The sequence below is a fragment of the Pseudopipra pipra genome, chromosome 2 (genome assembly GCF_036250125.1).
Source record: "Pseudopipra pipra isolate bDixPip1 chromosome 2, bDixPip1.hap1, whole genome shotgun sequence".
NCBI classification, from domain to species: Eukaryota; Metazoa; Chordata; class Aves; order Passeriformes; family Pipridae; genus Pseudopipra; species Pseudopipra pipra.
The window spans coordinates 67430013-67450444 of NC_087550.1; the positions used below are offsets into that span (position 1 = coordinate 67430013).

At 37.8% G+C, this 20432-nt stretch overlaps 1 protein-coding gene across 9 annotated transcripts in view; it reads left to right on the forward strand.

Annotated features, from left to right (window-relative positions):
* Positions 1-20432, forward strand: part of PIBF1 (progesterone immunomodulatory binding factor 1) — a 113541-nt gene that overhangs the window by 13444 nt on the left and 79665 nt on the right. For all 9 annotated transcript variants that reach the window (XR_010428377.1, XR_010428378.1, XM_064645865.1 and 6 more), the window contains 5 exons: positions 6312-6445; positions 8467-8575; positions 12022-12203; positions 16063-16188; positions 20107-20205. Coding sequence is in view for 7 of the 9 variants with exons in the window: in XM_064645865.1 (XP_064501935.1) it covers positions 6312-6445; positions 8467-8575; positions 12022-12203; positions 16063-16188; positions 20107-20205 (650 nt within the window). In the remaining 2 variants the exon portion in view is untranslated. The remainder of the gene's footprint in view (positions 1-6311; positions 6446-8466; positions 8576-12021; positions 12204-16062; positions 16189-20106; positions 20206-20432) is intronic.

Consider the following 20432-nt stretch of genomic DNA (forward strand, 5'->3'; position numbering starts at 1 on the left):
ACCAGGAGCTTCCCCGAAACAAAACCAGCTTCTGATGTGTGTGTTCCCATGCAGAACATCAGTTTACTATTTTCAGAGTTGTTTGCTTCCAAAGTGGTCAGAACCTTCCCTCAAACAGATATAATTTACTGAGAGAGAGTCTGGGAAGGAAACCTTGCTTTTCTTTATAGCTTTAGAAGATTAAGTATTACTTTCTTCTTCTGGCTAGGAGTTTCTTGGCAGTGTTTTCCTGGAATTCGGTCTTGATACAGGTTTATCAGGGCTTCCTTTCCTCACTTATTTTTTCTGTAAAGTTGTCTTCAGGACTTGCAATAAAATTTATAGTATGACAGTATCTAAAACCTATGGTAAGCCTAAAGAGAGGGCTGGTTATGTGTAGGACAAAGATCTCTTCTAAGGCTTTGTCTCTGAATCAGGTTTAGTAGCTGTCAAGTTTTGCTAGACATAACTAAAGTTTGCTCTCTGATAATATTTTCCAGCTGGAGGAAAAGCCCATCTATAGTCTTCAAAGAATAAACTGAGCTTTTGTACTTAAAGGATCAGTTGGCACTAGATGTATCTGAATGTTAGAAAACTGCGGCTGTTCTTGGTACTCCAGGACTGTGATCCCTCAGATTTCTCCTAAAGTTGGCATATATGTAAAGACTGCAGTCTAGAACACTTCCCCAGCCCCCTGACACCACTTCTTTCAAGCAGTGCCTTGATTACTTGGTTTTCATAACTCTCTCTAGAAAGGACAGATGAGGCCTCAGTCTTAGATGAAGTACATGCTTTTTTTTCCTCCCATTCATTGTTCTTAATATTGTTCCGGAAAAAAAGCTGCGAAGAAGATCCTCTACCAGTAATTATGAGCTTGAGGGAGCACTTTAACATTTCCAAGACTCAAGGAAATGATTTATCTATGAAAGTTCCCTTTTCTGTCCAGTATCTTTCTAACTCTTTCACTACATAGCTGTGGCTCATATTGACTGCTAGCTGTTCAGAAGTACCAAATGGTTTAATTATACTACTCTGTAATGCAGTGATCTCAAGGATTCTCTTCACCTGAGAATATTTCACTGGAGATTCTAGTAAGCTCAGATCTAGAGAAAGAGCTTTTTTCCCCCCTACTTTCTTTTGCTATAGAAGCACTTAGGCCAAAGCTTTTCTTTCTTACTTTTCTTGTCGAGTTTCTCTACTTTGGAGTAGCTCAACATTTTTGTTTCTAATTTTTGTGGGCAGGTAGTAACCCCTCTACAATTCTTGGCAGATTACCAATTTCAAATCAATGTACTAGAGATGAATTATTCCTCCAATTATGTATAGCTTCTTCCTGACATTGGAGCAGTTGTATTCCAATAAATAATGTATTTACCAATAGTTTTTGAATGAAGACTGTGTAAACAATTAAAGCAAAATGTCATCTTTACCAAGGAGCAGCACCTCATCCAAGTAACTTGAGGGAATTGGTTTTCACATCACAATCATACAGTAGCTTTGTATTTGTCTAGGGCCTTTAGGTACCTTAGTATATGAACAAAATGCTGGCCTGTGTAAGTGATTCTTTAAAGATAAAGATCTTTTTAAAAAAGCTTTTTAAAAGCAGGATCACTTTCTTCCACAGGGCTATCTGTAGGCAGTGTGAAGAAGTCATGCTACTTCTACTTGATTGGCTGGTTAATCTTTTCCCTGCATTTCTGTTTATCTTCTTATCCCTGAAGGCTTTTTGAAAGATCAGCTAATCCCTACCATGTATTAGGTGTCACTAACTTTGTTCAAAAAATATGTCACCTAGTTTTTGTACTTGCAATTGAGGTAGATGTTCATTTTGGTGACTGCTGTAAACTGCTATTCATTCCAGATTGAGGATAACAGTGAAGCTCAATATCATTAAACTGAGGTCTGCCATTAGGTCTTTAGCTGGTTAATACTGGTTCTCTTAAACAGCTCTGTGAAGAATTTCTTTGGGCAATGTTTGCCTATCTGTCTCACAGAGGACAGGTTTGGTTTTTTGTTTGTTTTAACCATCTCGTCAATCTGAGTTGCTGTTCTCTGCAGTAGCAAAGAATTCTTAAGAAACTGAAGAAAAGCCATGTGGTGTTGGGATTATTATTGCAGTCACATTCAGTGTGAGGAAGTACTGTTTGTCCTTTAATTATTTTGATGTTTGTGGGCTTACTTAGGTTATTTTTATTTATTGGTATTTGCAGGACCTCATTCCTGTCCTTGAAAGGGCTCGGTGTCTTGATTCTTTTATAAGCCCCTTTTTTACTTCAGCAGGACAAAGCTGTTCATCAAGACTTTCAAGCTAGCTGTTGAAGATAAATTGAAAGATAAAGCTGTTCCATTTCAGATATCTTAAAATAAGTTTAGGATATATGGACATTGTTATAAACTAAATTAACTTCATTACATGCAAAGCAAACCTTATTCTTTGTAAGCACAGGCAGCCTGATTGTATGTCTTTAAGATGTATTGCTATGGAAGTCCAGAAGCTTGTGTATCTGCTACCTGGATTTATGCATACCATACAGATTTTTTTTTTGTATTAGCCTATTTACAGCCTAGAACAACTATTAGCTTTGTCATGTTTCTTCATGTGATTAAAATACTACTTTGACACCTTAAAATTAGGTAGATGAAAAACAGTGACCTGTGCAGTATAATTAGTGTTTCTTCAGGAATTATATTAAATCTTTAAAAAACAAACATAACAAACCCACATACTTAAAGTATATCTTAGTATCACTTTTCAAAAGCAGAATTTAACTTCCTTTCCCTGACGTTACCATATTGTTACATGACATTAATAACTGATTTGTTAAATAAAATTCAAACCTAAGTTTGTGGCTGAGGTATTAGAAGGAACTAATTTTGTGGATATTTAACCGTTCTGTTAATTGGTGCTTTAAAGCTGTTTATGAAAAATTTGTCCAGAGATTACCCAATTTAATTTTATAATTTAGGTAGTTGTCTTCTAGCTGCCAGATGTGTAATAATGTAGGAGCTTCAGTAGGCCACTCAGTGAAGAGTGTATGAATTCTGGCTTGATATTAGCAGCAGTATAACACAGGATATCCACAAAAGAATTTTATTCTAAACTTAATCTTTCGATTTGCACTTAAATGTTAAGTGCCCTTACAGACGTTTCCTATTGCAGGGTGAATCATGTTTGCACTGCCCAGCAGGGTAGTAACACCATTATGTTACAGATTTGAAACTCTAGCTAACTTGTGGACAACAGCTCTTAAAAATGTCTGACAGAGACTTTACTGTTACATTTTTATAAATAATGGCATGTTAATTGATTTAAGAAGAAAGTGTTCTATAGTGGTAATTTGCTGAATGTATATCTGTTAATTAGGGTAAACATAAAAATAAGCCGTATACGTACCAGTATATGTTAGGATGAGTAACAATCATGTCTTTAAATAATGTGTTTTTAATGATAGACCATCCAGAACTGTCTTTCTTGTTGTTGTGATTTTTGAGATTGTGACCTAATGTGATTTTAGTTAAAGTGAAAATGACTAGGTTTGTGAAATATAAAAAAAAATAATTCTTTTTTATTAACAGAATAGTTACAGTATGTTTAGTGGCTTAGGGAGCTTTTCTGTAGTGTCCTACAAATATTTAGGTGTGTTTTTTCAAGAAGGCATTCTGTCAGTCTTTCAGTTGATGGTGCCTGTGAAGTTGATCAGAGTGTTTTTATGTCATACAGTCTATATAGGCTGTTGCCCTAAACAGCTGTATATATGAGAGTTATGTGTCTTGGAAGTTGTGCTAATAGACAAATGCATTATAAAAAATAGGCACATTAATCAAGTATTTATATAGAGAGGATAACTTCCTGCTCTGGCTGGTAAATGAGCTTACCAGGGGTGAGGCCCCGCTAGACTTGCTGTTCACAAACAAAGAGGGGCTGGTGGGAGATGTGGTGGTTGGAGACCATCTGGGGCACAGTGATGATGAAATAATAGAGTTTTCAATACTCAGGGATGCAAAGAGGGCCATCAATAAAACTTATACCCTGGACTTCCCCAGGGCAGATTTCAGCCTACTCAGAAGACTAGTTCAGAATGTACCCTGGGAAACAACCCTTGAAAACAAAGGGGTCCAGGAGGAATAGACATACTCCAGGAAGCAAGTCTTGAACGCACAGGAGCAGGCTGTCCCAGTGTGCCGAAAGGCGAGCCAGTGGGGAAGATGACTGGTCTGGCTGAACAGGGAGATTTGGAAGGAAATTAGGGGAAAAAAGAGAGCCTACCAACTATGGAAAAAAGGCCTGACTACTCAGGAAGAATTTAGGATTATAGTTAGGTCATGTAGAAAGAAAATTAGAGAGACAAAGGCACACTTTGAACTCAACCTAGCCACTTCTGTTAGGGATAAGAAGAAATGCTTCTACAAATACATAGTCACCAAGGATGAGGAAAAAGCTGAGGTACTTAACACCTTCTTCACCTCAGTTTTCAACAGTAAGACAGGTTGTCCTCAGGACGACTGGCTTCTGGAACTGGTAGACAGAGACAGGAAGCTGAATAGCCCCCCTGTAATCAAAGAGGAAACAGTTAGCCACCTGCTGAGCCACTTGGATCCTTACAAGTCTATTGGACCAGATGGGATCCATCCTAGGGTGATGAGGGAGCTGTTGGAAGAGCTCACCAAGCTGTTCTCCATCATTTACCAACAGTCCTGACTCACTGGGGAGGTCCCAGATGATTGGAAGTTGGCAAATGTCACGCTGATCCACAAAAAGGGCTGCAAGGAGGACCTGGGAAACTGCAGGCCTGTCAGCCTGACCTCAGTGCCTGGCAAGGTTATGGAGCAGATCATCCTAAGTGCAATCACACAACACCTACAGGATAGACAAAGGATCAGACCCAGCCAGCACGGGTTTAGGAAGGGCAGGTCCTATCTGACCAACCTGATCTCCTCTTATAACCAGGTGACCTGCCTAGTGGATGAGGGGAAGGCTGTGGATGTGGTCTGTCAGGACTTCAGCAGTCTTTGACACAGTCTCTCACAGCATTCTCCTGAAAAAGCTGGCAGCCCACGGCTTAGACAGGGGCACCCTGTACTGGGTTAGGAACTGGCTGGAGGGCCGGGACCAGAGAGTGGTGGTGAACGGAGCTGCATCCGGTTGGCAGCCAGTCACTAGTGGTGCCCCCCAAGGATCAGTGTTGGGCCCAGTTCTGTTTAATATCTTTACTGATGATCTGGATGAGGGGATTGAGTCCACCATTAGCAAATTTGCAGGTGACACCAATTTGGGGGCTGAGTGTTGATCTGCTGGAAGGCAGAAGGGCTCTGCAGAGGGACCTGGACAAGCTGGAGAGATGGTCTGATTCCAATGGGATGAGGTTCAACAAGGCCAAGTGCCGAGTCCTACACTTTGGCCACAACAAGCCCATGCAGCACTACAGGCTGGGGACAGAGTGGCTGGAAAGCAGCCAGGCGGAAAGGGACCTGGGAGTTTGGATCCACAGGAAGCTGAACATGAGCCAGCAGTGTGCCCAGGTGGCCAAGAAGGCCAATGGCATCCTGGCCTGGATCAGGAACAGTGTGGCAGCAGGACTAGGGAAGTGATTCTTCCCCTGTACTCAGCACTGGTGAGGCCACACCTGGAGTCCTGTGACCAGTTCTGGGCCCCTCAGTTCAGGAAGGATATTGAGGTGCTGGAGCAGGTCCAGAGAAGAGCAACAAGGGTGGTGAAGGGACTTGAGCACAAATCCTATGAGGAGAGGCTGAGGGACCTGGGGCTGTTTAGCCTGGAGAAGAGGAGGCTCAGGAGAGACCTTGTCACTCCCTACAACTACCTGACATGAGGGTGTAGCCAGTGAGTGTCAGTCTCTTCTCCCAGGCAACCAGCAGTAGGACAAGAGGGCACAGTCTTAAGCTCTACCAGGGAAGGTTTAGGTTGGATATTAGGAAGAAATTTTTTACAGAGAGAGTAATCAGACATTAGAATGGGCTGCCCAGGGAAGTGGTGGATTCACCATCCCTGGAGGCTTTTAAGAGGAGACTGGATGTGGCACTTAATGCCGTGATCTAGTAACCACAGCAGTGTTGGATCAAGAGTTGGACTTTATGATCTCAGAGGTCTTTTCCAACACGGTTGATTCTATGATTCTATTTATAATAAGATAAAAATAAGCTGAGTATCGGTATCGTTGGTTACTTTGTGAAGTGTACTAAATTTCCTAGTACTGAGACAAATGAAAATACTCCCATGTAAATATTCATAAGAGATCTTCACAAAACTTAGTTTGTAATTGCTTTAAGTAAATAGCAGTGTAGCTGTGATCATTTCAAAATGTCTTACTTTCTAGAGCTATGAAGATGAGAGGAAGAGTCGGTCAGAGCTTGAGGTTAGATGCCAGCGTTTAACACTGGAACTGGCTGATACCAAGCAGATGATTCAGCAAGGTGATTACAGACAAGAGAACTATGATAAAGTAAAATCGTAAGTATCTCTATAATTCAAGTGTTAAAATAACATACAAATATTAATAGATAAACATCAACCTTGCTTGACTAGAGATTTTAATTTTATTTTTGACTTGCGCACACCACAGATATTTTTCCTTTCCTCAGTCCACTAATGGTTCAGTTATCTCCTGTAGTATATTGCAGACATAAAATGAACAACATTTTGAAAAGTGATGCATCAAATTATCTTCCTAAAAGTTTATATTTTGAGATTTACTGTGTTTTCAGAAGAGCCTAGCAGTCTCTTTGCAACTAAGGAAGTGGGAGCTGTTGATGCCAAGCATCTTGGAACAAGTACTCTTTTTCCTAGTTTAAAAGCAGAGTTCTAACAAAAGGCTCTACTCTGTGGTGCCTACAGAGTGAATTAAGAGGGTAGGACCTTGGGAATTAATATTTACAATTTAAGATATTCTTACAGTCATAAATTTGAAAGGGCTGTTATGAGAAGTCTTTGTCAGACAATCTTAGGATTACCTTAGTGGATTGGTTTAACTGCAGGAAGTTCCAGCATGTTTCTTTTTAAAAATACAGATTTTACAGTTCTAGCCAAGGTTTTGAATGTCCATCTTGCAAAAAACAATTGCAAAATAGTGAAAATGGACTTCTTATAAATACACTCATAGAAATATACTTCGCAGTCCAGATCCCAAAAGGCTTTTTTAGTGTGTTTGCAAGTACAAGAAATATCGCCTTTGGCACATTTGTTGGGAAATGGATTCAAAAATGGGGATTATAAATAGAAAATACCCTGCCAGCTCCTTAGTTGTTCATACAGAACGAACTCAGGCAGAGTTACTGACAAAAATGACTTTACCACTAAGTCATTTGAAGGAGAGTATGTCTTCTGGATTCACAGCTCTTCTGGTTCGCAGCTATATGTACTAAGACAACCTTGGAATCTACCTGGCAGCTTGTTACAAATAGGATGGACTGATCCTATGGCTTGCTTCCTATGTGCAACTGCATCTTAATAAGTGGATTGTAATAACGTTCATGTGAATGGCCCCAGTGTTTAGTAGTGTGCATTTAAAATAGTCTTGAGTTGAGAAAAGCATGAATGAACGTGCCAAAACTATATATGAGAGAGTAGGTTGCATTCATCTGTGTAGGCACAGATGAAGGGGAGGGGAGAGCACTGTTGGCATGACTGTATGAGGGAGGATATTTGGGAACACTTCAGGAGTTAATCACTTCCAGGTTTGTTTCTGCCTTTAAAAAATGCTATGTCAGATCTTCTAGTTCTGCTGCCCTACAAGTTATCTCAGTTTTAAAGCTATGCTATACTTAATATAAATTTGGTTAGCTTTTTTCCGAACTGCAAGCTCATACTGGCTCATTCATTTCCCTGTTCTGACAGGGTTAGAGTGGAGACACAGAGATGCTTCTTTGTGCATATGGAAAGCACTCTTGTTCAGGACACTAACATAATTTTTGCAGCTGTGTCATGTATATTTTAAACAGGAGTAGTACAACCCTCTCTAGTATCAAGGGACTGTATACAAAGGAGAACAGCAACTGAGTACAAGTATATATTTCTTTCTGTTTGATTAGGAAGATGGGAATGAACTTTCTTCACTTTTTCATCGGGCTTCAATATCTGCAAAAGATTCAAGAGAATATAATGGAAAATAACATCAAAAGCTTGGTAAAGCTAAAGCTATGGATAAGGGTACTTGCAGAGTACCCATTGCAAAGAGGGGAGCCCAAAGTTACACTAAAGAAGAATAATCAGAGGAGGATGAAATAATTTAGGATGGGAATTGAAGATTATTGTAATAGAACTTTCTTTGTTTCTAAGTATTTAAATAGTCCTAAATTGTTTCATATAATAAGGTACTGTTCTAGGTGTTAATAACTGAAAAAGTAAGATTATCAGTAACTGCCCTATGGAAGAAGTCAGTGTCACGAACTGAAATAAGGTTGAGAAATTACAAATGCACAGGAATCTTCTTCATTACACTTTATGCATCTAATAGTTTCACTTTGTTTTAACAGTGAACGTGATGTATTTGAGCATGAATTATCAGAACTCAGAAGAAAATATGAAATATTAGAGGTGTCATACAAAGCACAAGCTAAAGAAAGAAATGACTTAGCAAAAGAGGTAAATATAAAGTTCTTACTTTAGTAATTGTGTATTTCTTCACCTCAGGAATTTGATTCTTTGTCTAATCAAGTCTGTCAGGATCGTGGAATAATTTAATTAGAATGGTCCTCAGGAGACCAGCTGCTCCAACCTTCCCATGCAATGCAGAAAAAGATTAGGTCAGGTTGCTTAAGGCTGTCATGGTTTGAGAGCCCCAAAAATCTAATTCCCTAGTCCAAGCCCCCTCTCACATCTCAACCCAATGTGAGATGGGTTTTCCAGACAACCACACGAGACTCAAAATGGGGGAAAGGGAATATATATTACAATGACTGTACAAATAAATACTACAATACATTATATACAATCTTAACTATCCTCTACCATGACATAAGTATTTACAATGGATCAAATCTCTTCTCCCCTCCAAATAAAAGTCCAGGAGGGAAGAAGGAAAGATCCCTTTTCCACTTTCAGAGCAGCAATATCTCTAAGGCAGGAGGCTTTCTTCTTCTCATGCATGCAGCAACTGTGACTGAATCTCTGCCAGTACACATGTGGGGGTATCCAAGCCCTCGTGGCCCATCATCTTCAAGCGAGGGTCTTCTCTTCCGTGGACTGCATAGCAGGGACAAAACTCGCTTCACCATGGTCATATCATGGGGTGTAAGACCCCCATGAAGGTCCCTTCCTCAGAGGATTCACCCCTGAGTCAGAACATCTCGGGCAGCTTTCAGTTGGAAGCCTTTGCCTCAAGAGTTCTACCAGAGCTCCTGTGCTCTGTCTCAAGCAGCGGGGGGGGGCCAAGGTCACCCTCTGCATTCTTCTCGGAGCTTTCCAGCTCCTCTCTGTAGTGCATGCTGCACTTCACACCTCCCTTCTAGGACGTGAGGGGTCTCCAAGGAGCTTGGGGGGTTTTTTTGGTTTCAGTTCTTACCCCAACTCTGTCTCTGTAGAGCTAGTTCTGCTCTCTCTGCTGCTGCTGGCTCTTGTTCTCGGCTGTCTCAGACAACTGTGTCTTCTTTGGTTGCATGCTGTTTGCTGCTTTCTTATCTTTTGGCTCTCAGCCACAGTTTCTCCGGTCAGTGCTGGTCTGTCGCTGCTTTCAGTATCTCTTGCTGCTGCTCACGGTGGAGAAACATCCCCCGGCTTATACCTACAGATACATAGTCCAGCTTAACACTGTTCCAAGTCCCTGCAGCCCCAGCCCCGGCTGGGGGGGCCAGAGCCCCCCATGGGGCTCCTGCCCTCACTCCTCATGGCTTTCACAACATGGCTACTTCTTCTACCACCAAACTACAACTACCTTCTCTTCCATTCTGAGTGTGGTATGTTTATATTTCGCAGAAGCGCTCATTGGGTAAAACTTCAAAACTCCAAGGGTCACCACCCCCTGGGGTTTTACCATTTTATAACTGCAGGGGGAAAAACTGTTTCCCCCCACCACAAAGGCTTTCTCAAGTTTTTAGTATCTCCAAAGATGGAGATTGCACAGCCTTTTGGACAATCTGTTCCAGTATTTGTTTGCCTTCTTTGTGCAAATATTTTTGTAAAAGCTAATCAGAGTTGTTGCAGCTTTTTTCTGTTGCATCTTGTCCTGTCACTATGTACTTGCAAGAGTCTGGATTTTTCTATGCATTCCACTTGGATAAGTGAAGATAACAATAGGATTTTCCTTGACCAGATTTCTCTTCTAAAGGCTGAAAAAAGCTCCAAACATTTCTCTCAACCCCTTTTGCATCGTGTGCTGCAGTCCACGACTATCTTGGTAGAGCTTTTCTGGTCTCTGCCAGAGAATAAATGCCTCTTCAGGTGCAGAGGGGTTCTTATCTTTGTTAGAATTCCAGTGAGTTGTGATCCAGATAGGTCAGTCATTTTACTCAAATCTCAGCCATTACCATTAGGGTAACACTAGTTTTACACAGGAGAATACGTTTCTACTTCTCCAAGGACATTCCAAGAGGCAGAGGCCTGCTAGATCCAAAGAAATGCCCCTTGCTGCTTCTCCATTCAATAATTCATTCATCCAAGAGTCACAAATTGTGTGCAGTGATGGACATGTATGATAACTTTTGGGTCAAGGGACTCAAAAAGAAACGTATGTAGAGAATGTTTCCAAGTTCACTGCCTTGATCTATAGGATTTGCGATGGTTTATACCAGTACAAGCTTCCATTACTCAGTATGCACTTTCGCTATTTCTGCATCAAATTGTTCATAGGGAGGATTGCCTCACTGAACCTCCAGGATGAATTTTTCACCTTAAGTAAGCTAATTAGGATAGAATCATCCAGAACTATTAGAATTGCTAAGGGATTTCCCCCTTCCTGTCTTGTAGGTGTAACTTTGCAACAGCTTTTCAGGAGGGAGAATAGACTTTTACTGAATCCCAAGAAAGAAAGAAACCTTTTCGGTTTATATCATCATTGACTGATTATCAGATGGTTTGTAGCTCAGTGCAACTTGAATGCAAAAGTAAGACTATTTTTAAGCTGTGATTTTGTACAGAAATTATTCCAGGAAACACCAAAAGAAATAGAGGAAATAATGGATTAGCTGTTCTGAAATAATTTATGAATTTATTTTTTAATATCATTTGAAAGGCACTGCATGACAAGGTTGTTCTTGTCTTCTGCACTGGTTCAGGGAAGAATAATATGGAGGATTTTTGTGTGTTAACACTTTAGCAGCTGAGTACATGTAACAGATTACTCCTGAAAGTATCCAGGAGAGATTGCATTCCTTAGTGTCTCTGTATAACAATATTACATATAAAATAGTGGCTATAATTTCCACTTCAAAGATGCTACTGCTCTGCCTAATTTTTACAGGTAGACGTAGAGATTGTCAGAAACATTAGGGAAAAAACTGAGTTTCTACTAGAAAATACCTTTTATATTCTGCTCTTTGATATCAATCTGAAGGCTTTGTTAGGCTGTTTATTCCTCAGTGTTCTATCACTGTTAGAGGACATCAAAAGGCAGGTTTGTTCTCTACATATAACAGTGGCCAAAAAAGTATTGTTGTGTACATCAAGTTTGTGTGTACACATCAAATACTGTAGTATAGCAAAAACAATGGCTTTTTTGATTAACTTCATACTAAATTAATATGAGAGTGAATAAAAGTAGCACTAATCTCCTGGAAGGTCCTGCTGGTTTTTGTGTATACTGATGTAGCATCACAAGTCCTGTATTGGAGGAGCATCCAGTTGTGTTTGACAGAGTATTTGTTCCAGGGGGGGACTAATTATAGGAGCAGTAATTGCTTTCTTTCTTCATGCAGTAGTCCAGGATGTCTGTTCATTGTGTATCTATATATATATATAACCTGTTACTTGGAGAGAGAACACAGTTATTTTTTTCTCACAGAAGAGAGTTAAAATGAAATTGCAAATATGTGTACATAGGTTAAATACTTACCTTGAAGTTCATGTTAAAGTGTTCTTTTTAATACCTTTTATAGCTGGCAACCATACAACAATCCCTCAACTTGTTGCAAAAAGATAAAGATTATCTTAATCGCCAGAACATGGAGCTTAGTGTTCGCTGTGCACATGAAGAAGATCGTCTTGAAAGACTTCAGATTCAGCTAGAGGATGCCAAAAAAGCTAGGGAAGAAATGTATGAAAAATATGTTACATCCAGGCAAGTTATTGTGTTCACTTTTATCTGTAGACAAGTTATTTAATTGTTTTCCCTTGTTTCTTGCACAAATCCTGTTTCATTAATTTTATTTTTCAGAAAGCGAGTCCATATATATTTAACTAGAAGCAGAAACAGTTTTCTTGGGTCTTAATGTGTATCAGGAAAATTTTTTTAAACCTTTGATATAAGACCATAGTAGTGAAGATGTCAGCATTGAAAGTTTATGGCAATTAATCTCGTAGGTTTACACAGAAATTTAGAAAGGTAGCTGTAGTTAATTACAAAAGAGACTAAAACTCTTTAAAGTGCATATGTTACATATTTGACCTCCCACCACCACAAATTACCTTTATTAAAAGCAGGAGTATTTGATAGACAATCTAAATTATTGTTGCAGAATAAAATATACAGTTGTCACAAATGTTAAATATAGTATGTTTTGTATCAGCTACTAGAGCTATCAGTCTTTCATATCTTGAGCTTGAATACAGGTTCCCCAAGTGTAGCCTTGGGAAATAGATCTATCATTGTACGCTAGCCACTGCTGAATAGCATCAAATCTCTATGCTCTTTGCGCTACATATGTAATACTGTACTAAAAAATTTCATAGAATCATAGTTGGGAGGGACCCATAAGGAATACTGAATCTAACTGTGCTCCTTGCAGGACTACCAATACTAAATTGTATGACTAAGAGCGTCATCCAATTCAAGGTTATCTAGTTCATGTTATTTCACTACAGCTAGATGCCAAAAGATATTGTTTCAATGTATATCTGAAAATTACATCAAATGTTTGCCTATATGCACTGCATTAATGAAAATAAACCTGGTTTTTGGTTAGTAATGTCCTTAAAAGGATGCCTGTGGATTGAATGATTAAGCTAAGAGTATGAGGTAGGTTCATCTCCTCCTCAGCCTCTTCCTTGTGTTTGAATCAAGAAGATGGAACTGAAAATAGTATCTATAAATCTTGTGTCCTTGTATAACTAAGATGCAGTGTGCTAATTTGACTCTCCCGTAATACAGCTAAAATACGAAGTGTTATTTAAGGGAAAGAAGGCCACTGTATTGAAATGATCAGCTATGAGTTCTAGCCCATATCAGAACTGTTTTAAATACTATTTTTCCTTTCAATGCAGTCACTTCAAGCTTTTTAATTTGTTTTGCTTGTTTATGTCTCAGAACTATGTTCACATGGAACTTCTACATTTTAAATAAATTTTTAAGTTATACTTTTAAATGGTGTTTTAAGAAGTCATGTACATCTGAGCAGTCTTCCTCTAGAATCCTATTTATTTGACAAATAAATTAGAGAGGTACAAAAGTAGACAAGAAAAAAATATACCACCTAATGGATATTCTACAGTCCTCAGTGGTTTCTGGAGGTGACACCAGTTTGGGTAATAAACTTCTATTTGCTACATTTTGAAGAATCTGAAGCTTTTTAATCCTTTCTTCACATCTGGATCTCTTTGAGCTGCTGTAATTCAGGAATGAAGATGAATAAAACACACCCAGGTATCTATTTTCAGAAATAAAGAGTAAGTCACCTTCTGGTCGCTGTCAGAACTGCTGGCATTGGGGTACTGCAATTAGAAAATTACAGACTTCAGGAAACGTGAGGCATTAACCTGCCAAATTTTTAAAGAGACATATTTCAAAATAGTTTGAGATTGTGGCATGACAAATCACCTGCAGCTTATAGTTACAGTTCTTAGGAATCTATATGTAAGCACAGACCAACAAAAATTATTTCCCTTTATATGTGTAATCTTAAAACATGGTTCATATTTGCATTGCAATACTCAGATCATGTTTAGTTTATTCACAATATAAATCCTTATTAGTAATAGCCCTGGAAAGAAGCTCATTAAAGGTCTGCAACCTCAAGAAGACACAACAACTTGATGAGGCAAACCATTTCTAAAGACTGTAACAACAGGTCAGGAATAAAAATTAGAAAGGGACTTTTTGCAAGGCATGTAGTGATAGGACAAGGGGGAATGGCTTCAAATTGACAGTAGGTTTAGATTAGATATTAGGAAGAAATTTTTCATTGTGAGCGTAGTGAGGCACTGAAACAGGCTTCCCAGAGAGGTTGTGGATGCCTCATCCCTGGAGGTGTTCAAGGCCAGGTTGGTCCAGTGAAAGGTGTCCCTGCCCATGACACGGGGCTTGGAACTAGATGATCTTTAGGGTCCATTTCAATCCAGATCATTCTGTCATGATTCTCTTATTCTTAATGATGATCCTTTGCTTAGGTAGCAACTCATTTGATGTTTATTTAAATGCATTGACAGGGCAGTCAAGCTATGTAATCAGAACACGCGCTTTACTATACTGTGGGTTTATTTTAGTCCTCATAAAGATAAGCATCACTTTGAACTGTCTTATGGTGACATCACTATGGATGTTCATGAATTTTCCAGATACTTCTCATTTTTTCAGTGAACCTTCCTGACTTTTAGCTGTCTTGCCATGGGAGGGAAGGTGTAATTTCTGCAATGTCAGAAATTTTTTTTTGGCAAGTAGTAGTGGTAATAGCAAATTGTCTAAGTACCAAGAAAATGGTAATGCTCATTGATCCTGCACATAAGAATTGTATCCTTATGTTCTGATTGTCAACATTCTTTTCTTCGCTTTTTTCTTCATATTGAGCCATATAACACATAAAGAACACAAAGTTTCTAAGGGGGGGACCCTTGCATTCCAATACAGCATATTTTTTGCTTCAGTTTTGGTTTGGTTCTTTTTTTTTCCTGATAAACCTCTTAATTGTGTCCAAGATCTTCATACGTTGTTTGCTGTAGTGCAGCACAATTGAGGAAGGAGAGGAGAAAAATTTACTTTTACCTTGAAGGGTGAGCTGAAATTCAGGGTCTCAATAAGAAGAAAACAGGAAAACCTGACAGCAAGCTTTCTGACATTTCAATATTTTGGCTAGCTCAAGTACAGATTTCTGAAAACTGTGGACCTTTTATGGTTGTAAATGCACATTTCTTCATAATATGCTTTTTTTTCCAAACCTGTGATTTCTATCAGTTGCTTCATTGCTGATTGATTATTCTTGAATGTTAATTAGATGCTATAAAATTTTGACATTCCTTAGCTGTTAAATACTTACAACATAAACCTTTTTTTGTAGTTTTGTAGGAGAGATTCTTTATGGGATTCCCTACAATCTGTCATGTTTCCAAAGTTACAAAATATGTCAATATTTCTCTGAAATTAAATTCTTTGTCCTGGTATCCTCTGATATCTGTTGCTTTAAAATTTTCTTATGTATTTTAAATAATTTACATGCCACATTAACAGTATAAATTCCCAAATCGTGGGTGTTTTTGACTTCACAAATCTCTGCATGTAATCTTCAATGTTTCTTGTAATGTTTTTTCCCCCATATGAGGTGCAAATAGTAGTCAAAGAAGTCTTGTAGTAGCGTGGCAGTATTGCAAGTCAGTAAGTTTAATCAATTCATATATAATAAGGAAGAGGAAAGTGAGGGTTTGGGTTTTTTTAAGTAGTGAAGTAATATAAGCACTTAGAGACTGACAAAGAATTTCTGGAAGAATGTTAAGCTTAATCTTATGTGATTAATCAATATCAAATTACTTTAAAAATTTAAAGCAGTATGCAGAAAGCTTTTATTTATTCCCAGTTAAATATTATTTATTCCTGACTGATTTTCATTTAATTTGTGTAACAGTATAGGCTGATATGTATTTCAAGTAATTTGAGAGGTAAATGAGTAAGGATTGAAATAAAATGTAAAATCAAGAAGCCCTCTGCCCTAGTTGTAGAGCTGTACCTGAGGTTTTGATATTTTGACCAATGCAATGTATTTGTTTATTTACAGAGATCACTATAAAACAGAATATGAAAAGAGACTGCATGAAGAGTTGGAGCAAATAAGGTTGAAAACAAACCAAGAAATTGAGCAACTAAGAAGCACTTCAAAAGAGATGTATGAACGTGAAAACAGGTAAATAAGATGTAGGCAATAACCTAATCAGAGCAGAAATGACCAAGCACTGTTTTGTGCTTAGTTATAATCCTAATTGACTGACTCTCTGAGAGGTGTTCAAAATCTAACAACTTAAGGTCATTTGTAAAACTGATGAGAATCTTTTAAACACTGAAATGAATTTATACTTATAAAGTAAATACATGGTGTTATATTTATTATCAAGTGATGGTCATCCAAAATTATCAGTTGAAAAGGATTATTAAAATTCATGCTCTAGATAAACATTGGTGGTTTGAAGTTTGTTCAGATACATAATGTTAGTTAGTTAATACAGAATGCATTAGTTTACCTGTCATGCTTATATGGGCAGTCTTGAAGCTGTGCCAAGAATCCGGAAGAGGTGGTGTTGATGCAGGAAATAAGGCAGAAAAAAACTGAGGGAAACCAATAAGACTTATGCCTTTATAAAATAAATCTAATTGAGATTGTTTACAGCATGACGATTCAAAAAAAAAAAGCGTGGATTTCATGTCAATTACTATAAAATTCTCTTTTGAAGAAAATTCTAGTCCTGCAAAGACCTGCATATTGAATTTATGAGTGTGTCGACTGGTTGAATACCACAGTTACATGTAATACTTTAGGGATCTAGGGATTTGGACCTTGGCACTGGATTTCTTTTTTAGCTTGTGTTTCGGCTGTTTTATTCCTTTAAAATGGGAGGATTGTTTAATAATTAATTATGACTTCATTGTAGATGTCCTGAAAGTGTCGTGTGGAGAAGGAATTGATGGTAGTAAAAAGATATTTATGGCATAAGCATCTGTTCCTCTAATAGGTAGTTTTGTTACTGCTGGGAAGAGTGGAAAAAAAGAACATGACTTCTGCTGTCTGTCTTCAGTCAACTGAAATGTTCTAATTAAAAAAAAGTTACATCATGGTGTAGTTTTGCAAGTGTGAGTAAAATATATACACATACATACACATCTACTCTACTTCCTGTATGCCAATCTCTTTTGAATTACAAAGTAGAAATTTAAACATGCACTGTTTGTGGAGATTTGACAAGGGTCTGTATATTATTGAGAAAGCTACTGAAAGATGTTTCATTTCTATCTGGAACTGATTTACAGTTTTGTTCCTCATTTTGAAACAATTACTTCTGAAATGTAAATCCTTTAGATTTGCCTTCATGTTTTACAGAAACAAAAAGGCTTTTTATCATATGCTCTTTCTATAAAATACAAAAGAAATCCACCATAAGACAATCTGCCTCAATGGCAAGACAAAGGGAAACACAAATTGCTAGCAAGGCAATTGGCAGTGAATTTATATGATGTGCTGAGACGCTGATTATGACTGAAAATAAAAATGCTGGTTTCATCCTCAAGCTCAAAGAGTGGAATGGTATTACATCTAAGCTAATCTAATATTCAGTTGCTTTTATTCTTTACCACTTTGCCAAGCCTTGTGAGTCTGATATTTCCCTTGAATTTATTGGTGCTTATTTTACACTTGGATGAGTCTTCAAGAAACTAAAATGGAAGGGGAGGCACAATAAAAAGGTGATGCTTTCATTCCTAATTTGTTTGGCATCAGTTTCACTTGTTTGGTTGTTGTAAGCACTGGCTATGTTTGCATTAGCAAGCATGAGTGAATTCACAGGGCATGTGAATGTCTGCATGGGGTTTGGCATTGGATTAGCTGGAGTCTGTTCCCATAGATAAACACAGTTTAGTCATTTTGAGCATGTGAGATGCTCTCCTTGAGCACATTTTCTGACTTGGTTCAATCTGACTGGAATCTAGTTTGTGCATTCTAGAATAGTTTAGGGATATGAACCGAAGTGCAATAAATAGAAGTTGCCAAGAGGTTTGTTTAAAAAGCTAACACAGAAGCCCTTGAGCTTCTGTCTTCCCTGTTGTCATCCCACCTTTTTTTCCCACCATACCCATTCTTGAATCTCTAGGTAATATTTCTGTCCCATTTTAAAAGGGTACTTTCACTTGTGTGGTAGGCTGGGTAGATACCTGATGGTCCATACGGCCTCTTTGTGCAGCCATCAGACAGGCACTTCACCTCTTCTGAAACCACAATCACACAATCCGAAAACTGGCAGCATTGTTAATGTGCGTCTTGGCTCTCTAAAATATTACAACAGAAGTTACATCACGTCTGTAGTTGTCATCTTGTTGGTTGAATAGTACCTCACTTGTGTCCTTATTTTTCCTCCTATTGCGTTTTCAATTGATTAGCTGTTCAGCTAAGCAAAATAGTTTATTCTCTAAATGAGTCTCTGTTTATCTCCTATCTTGATCTTTATCCCACTTCTGTCACTCTAGTCTTAAGGATACAACACTTGACACCTACTATGAGATATAATATGCTTGATCTTTATGCTGTTAACAAAATTTATTGTCATGTTCCCATATTTTGGTAAGAGTCAGTTTTAAAGAATCTAATCTCAAGGCCAGTCCCTGAATTTCTGCACTAAATTCTGTAGCCCAGTAACTCTATTTTTAAAGAAAATTTTCATTTTCCTCTCATAACCAGTTAGCTGCTACATAATCCTAACTCTGATTTTTCTAAGTAACTATTTCCTGTTTGTATGAATTACTTTGAATTCAGAAAAGTGCCAGTCTAGAAAATAGCCTTCAAAACAAAAATTATATACCTTTAGTGTGGCTATAATGACCTAGGATAACATTTACATGGGCTTAATAACTTTGTTTTCCTTTATATCTTGACTTTTCTATTTTCTTCAAATCTTGCCTGAGCCTATAACTTCACTTTGCTTTAAGAAGGTTGCTTTGGGGAATGGGGAGAGAAACAACTTCCGTGGGAAGATCTTTGTTGCATCTACATTAGGAGTTTAGTTCAGATGAAGAACGTGGTGTTAAAGTGAAACCCCCGAGTCATTGCGGTTATCCAGGGTTTTTGTGCTTGAATGTGCTCACATTTGTAGCACATGAACAGGATTTCTTTCAGATGAAACAAAATTGAAAGGAATCTTTAAGATCATCTAGTATATTCCAAATGCTAGTGAATGTTCAGGTCACAGAAGCAAACCAGGAGTAAAGTAAAATCCTCAAAACCAGTCATAACATAGGTGTCTGGTCCTCAGCAACCACTCAGCTCTGAAAATTGGCTGGTGCTGTGTTGCACTAAATACTGGACATAGAGCTTATAAACACTAAGCAAGAGATACAGTTTATTGCAGTGTTAACCTGTAGTCTGCTTGTAGCATAACAGATTATTAATAACTGTAAAATGTTTTAACATAAATACTATCAGTATTATTCTTCATATCATGCTATTCTCATTCACGTCAGTGGAATAATAGAGGTGGCTTGCACTTCTTGACTGATCCTTGGTTTAAAAAAAAGAAGAAAAAATATCAATTGATTGTAATAAAATATTTGTTAGAACCCAGGAGACATCAATGATACGCAATAACCTATATATCAGAGTAACTAGACAATTAGTTGTAAGTGGAAGTAGGATTTCTATGCCCAGCTAATCTTTCCTTGCTCTGTCATAAAAGTTGTGAATCATCTCAGCTAGGTGGACAGCACTCCTATAGTTATTAGTGAAGTACCAAGCTAAATTATTGCAATTTATTTAATTCCTGAAAAAAAAATTCTATAGCTCTAGTATTCCAGAATAATTTGGATTATATGTTTCTATGTATAAATAGGTAATTTAATCATTGTTTTTTAGAATTTCAGAGCTGGAAGCTTTGCTGGTATATATGAAAGTAACTTCAAGTAAAGCCTCTGTAATAAATAGGCATATAGATAGACAGACCCTTCTACTATTCTGTGAGAGTTGAAGGTGGTAGTATTGAAATGCAGATCAAGCAGTAGGAATTAATTAAGCAAAACAGTCTTTTTCCTAACTGGTTCTTAACAGAATAACTTTTGTTTCCTTCAGAAATTTGAGAGAAGCAAGAGATAATGCTGTTGCTGAAAAAGAAAGAGCAGTTATTGCTGAGAAGGATGCTTTAAGAAAGTACAATCAACTCTTAGAACAGTAAGTGTCTTTAAAATGCATATAATAAATCTAAAGGTGTAACTATGTTTATATCTAGGAGTTTTAAATAGGAGGAAGTACTGGCTTTCTGCTTATAAAGAACAAATTTAATTACAAACATTTTGTTTAATTTATGTTACAGGCTTAACTCTTGTAGTAAAATTTTCGCATTACCAGTGCAGCAATAATATGAAAGTTTAATTCTTCTCCTACACTCCTGTAAAGAC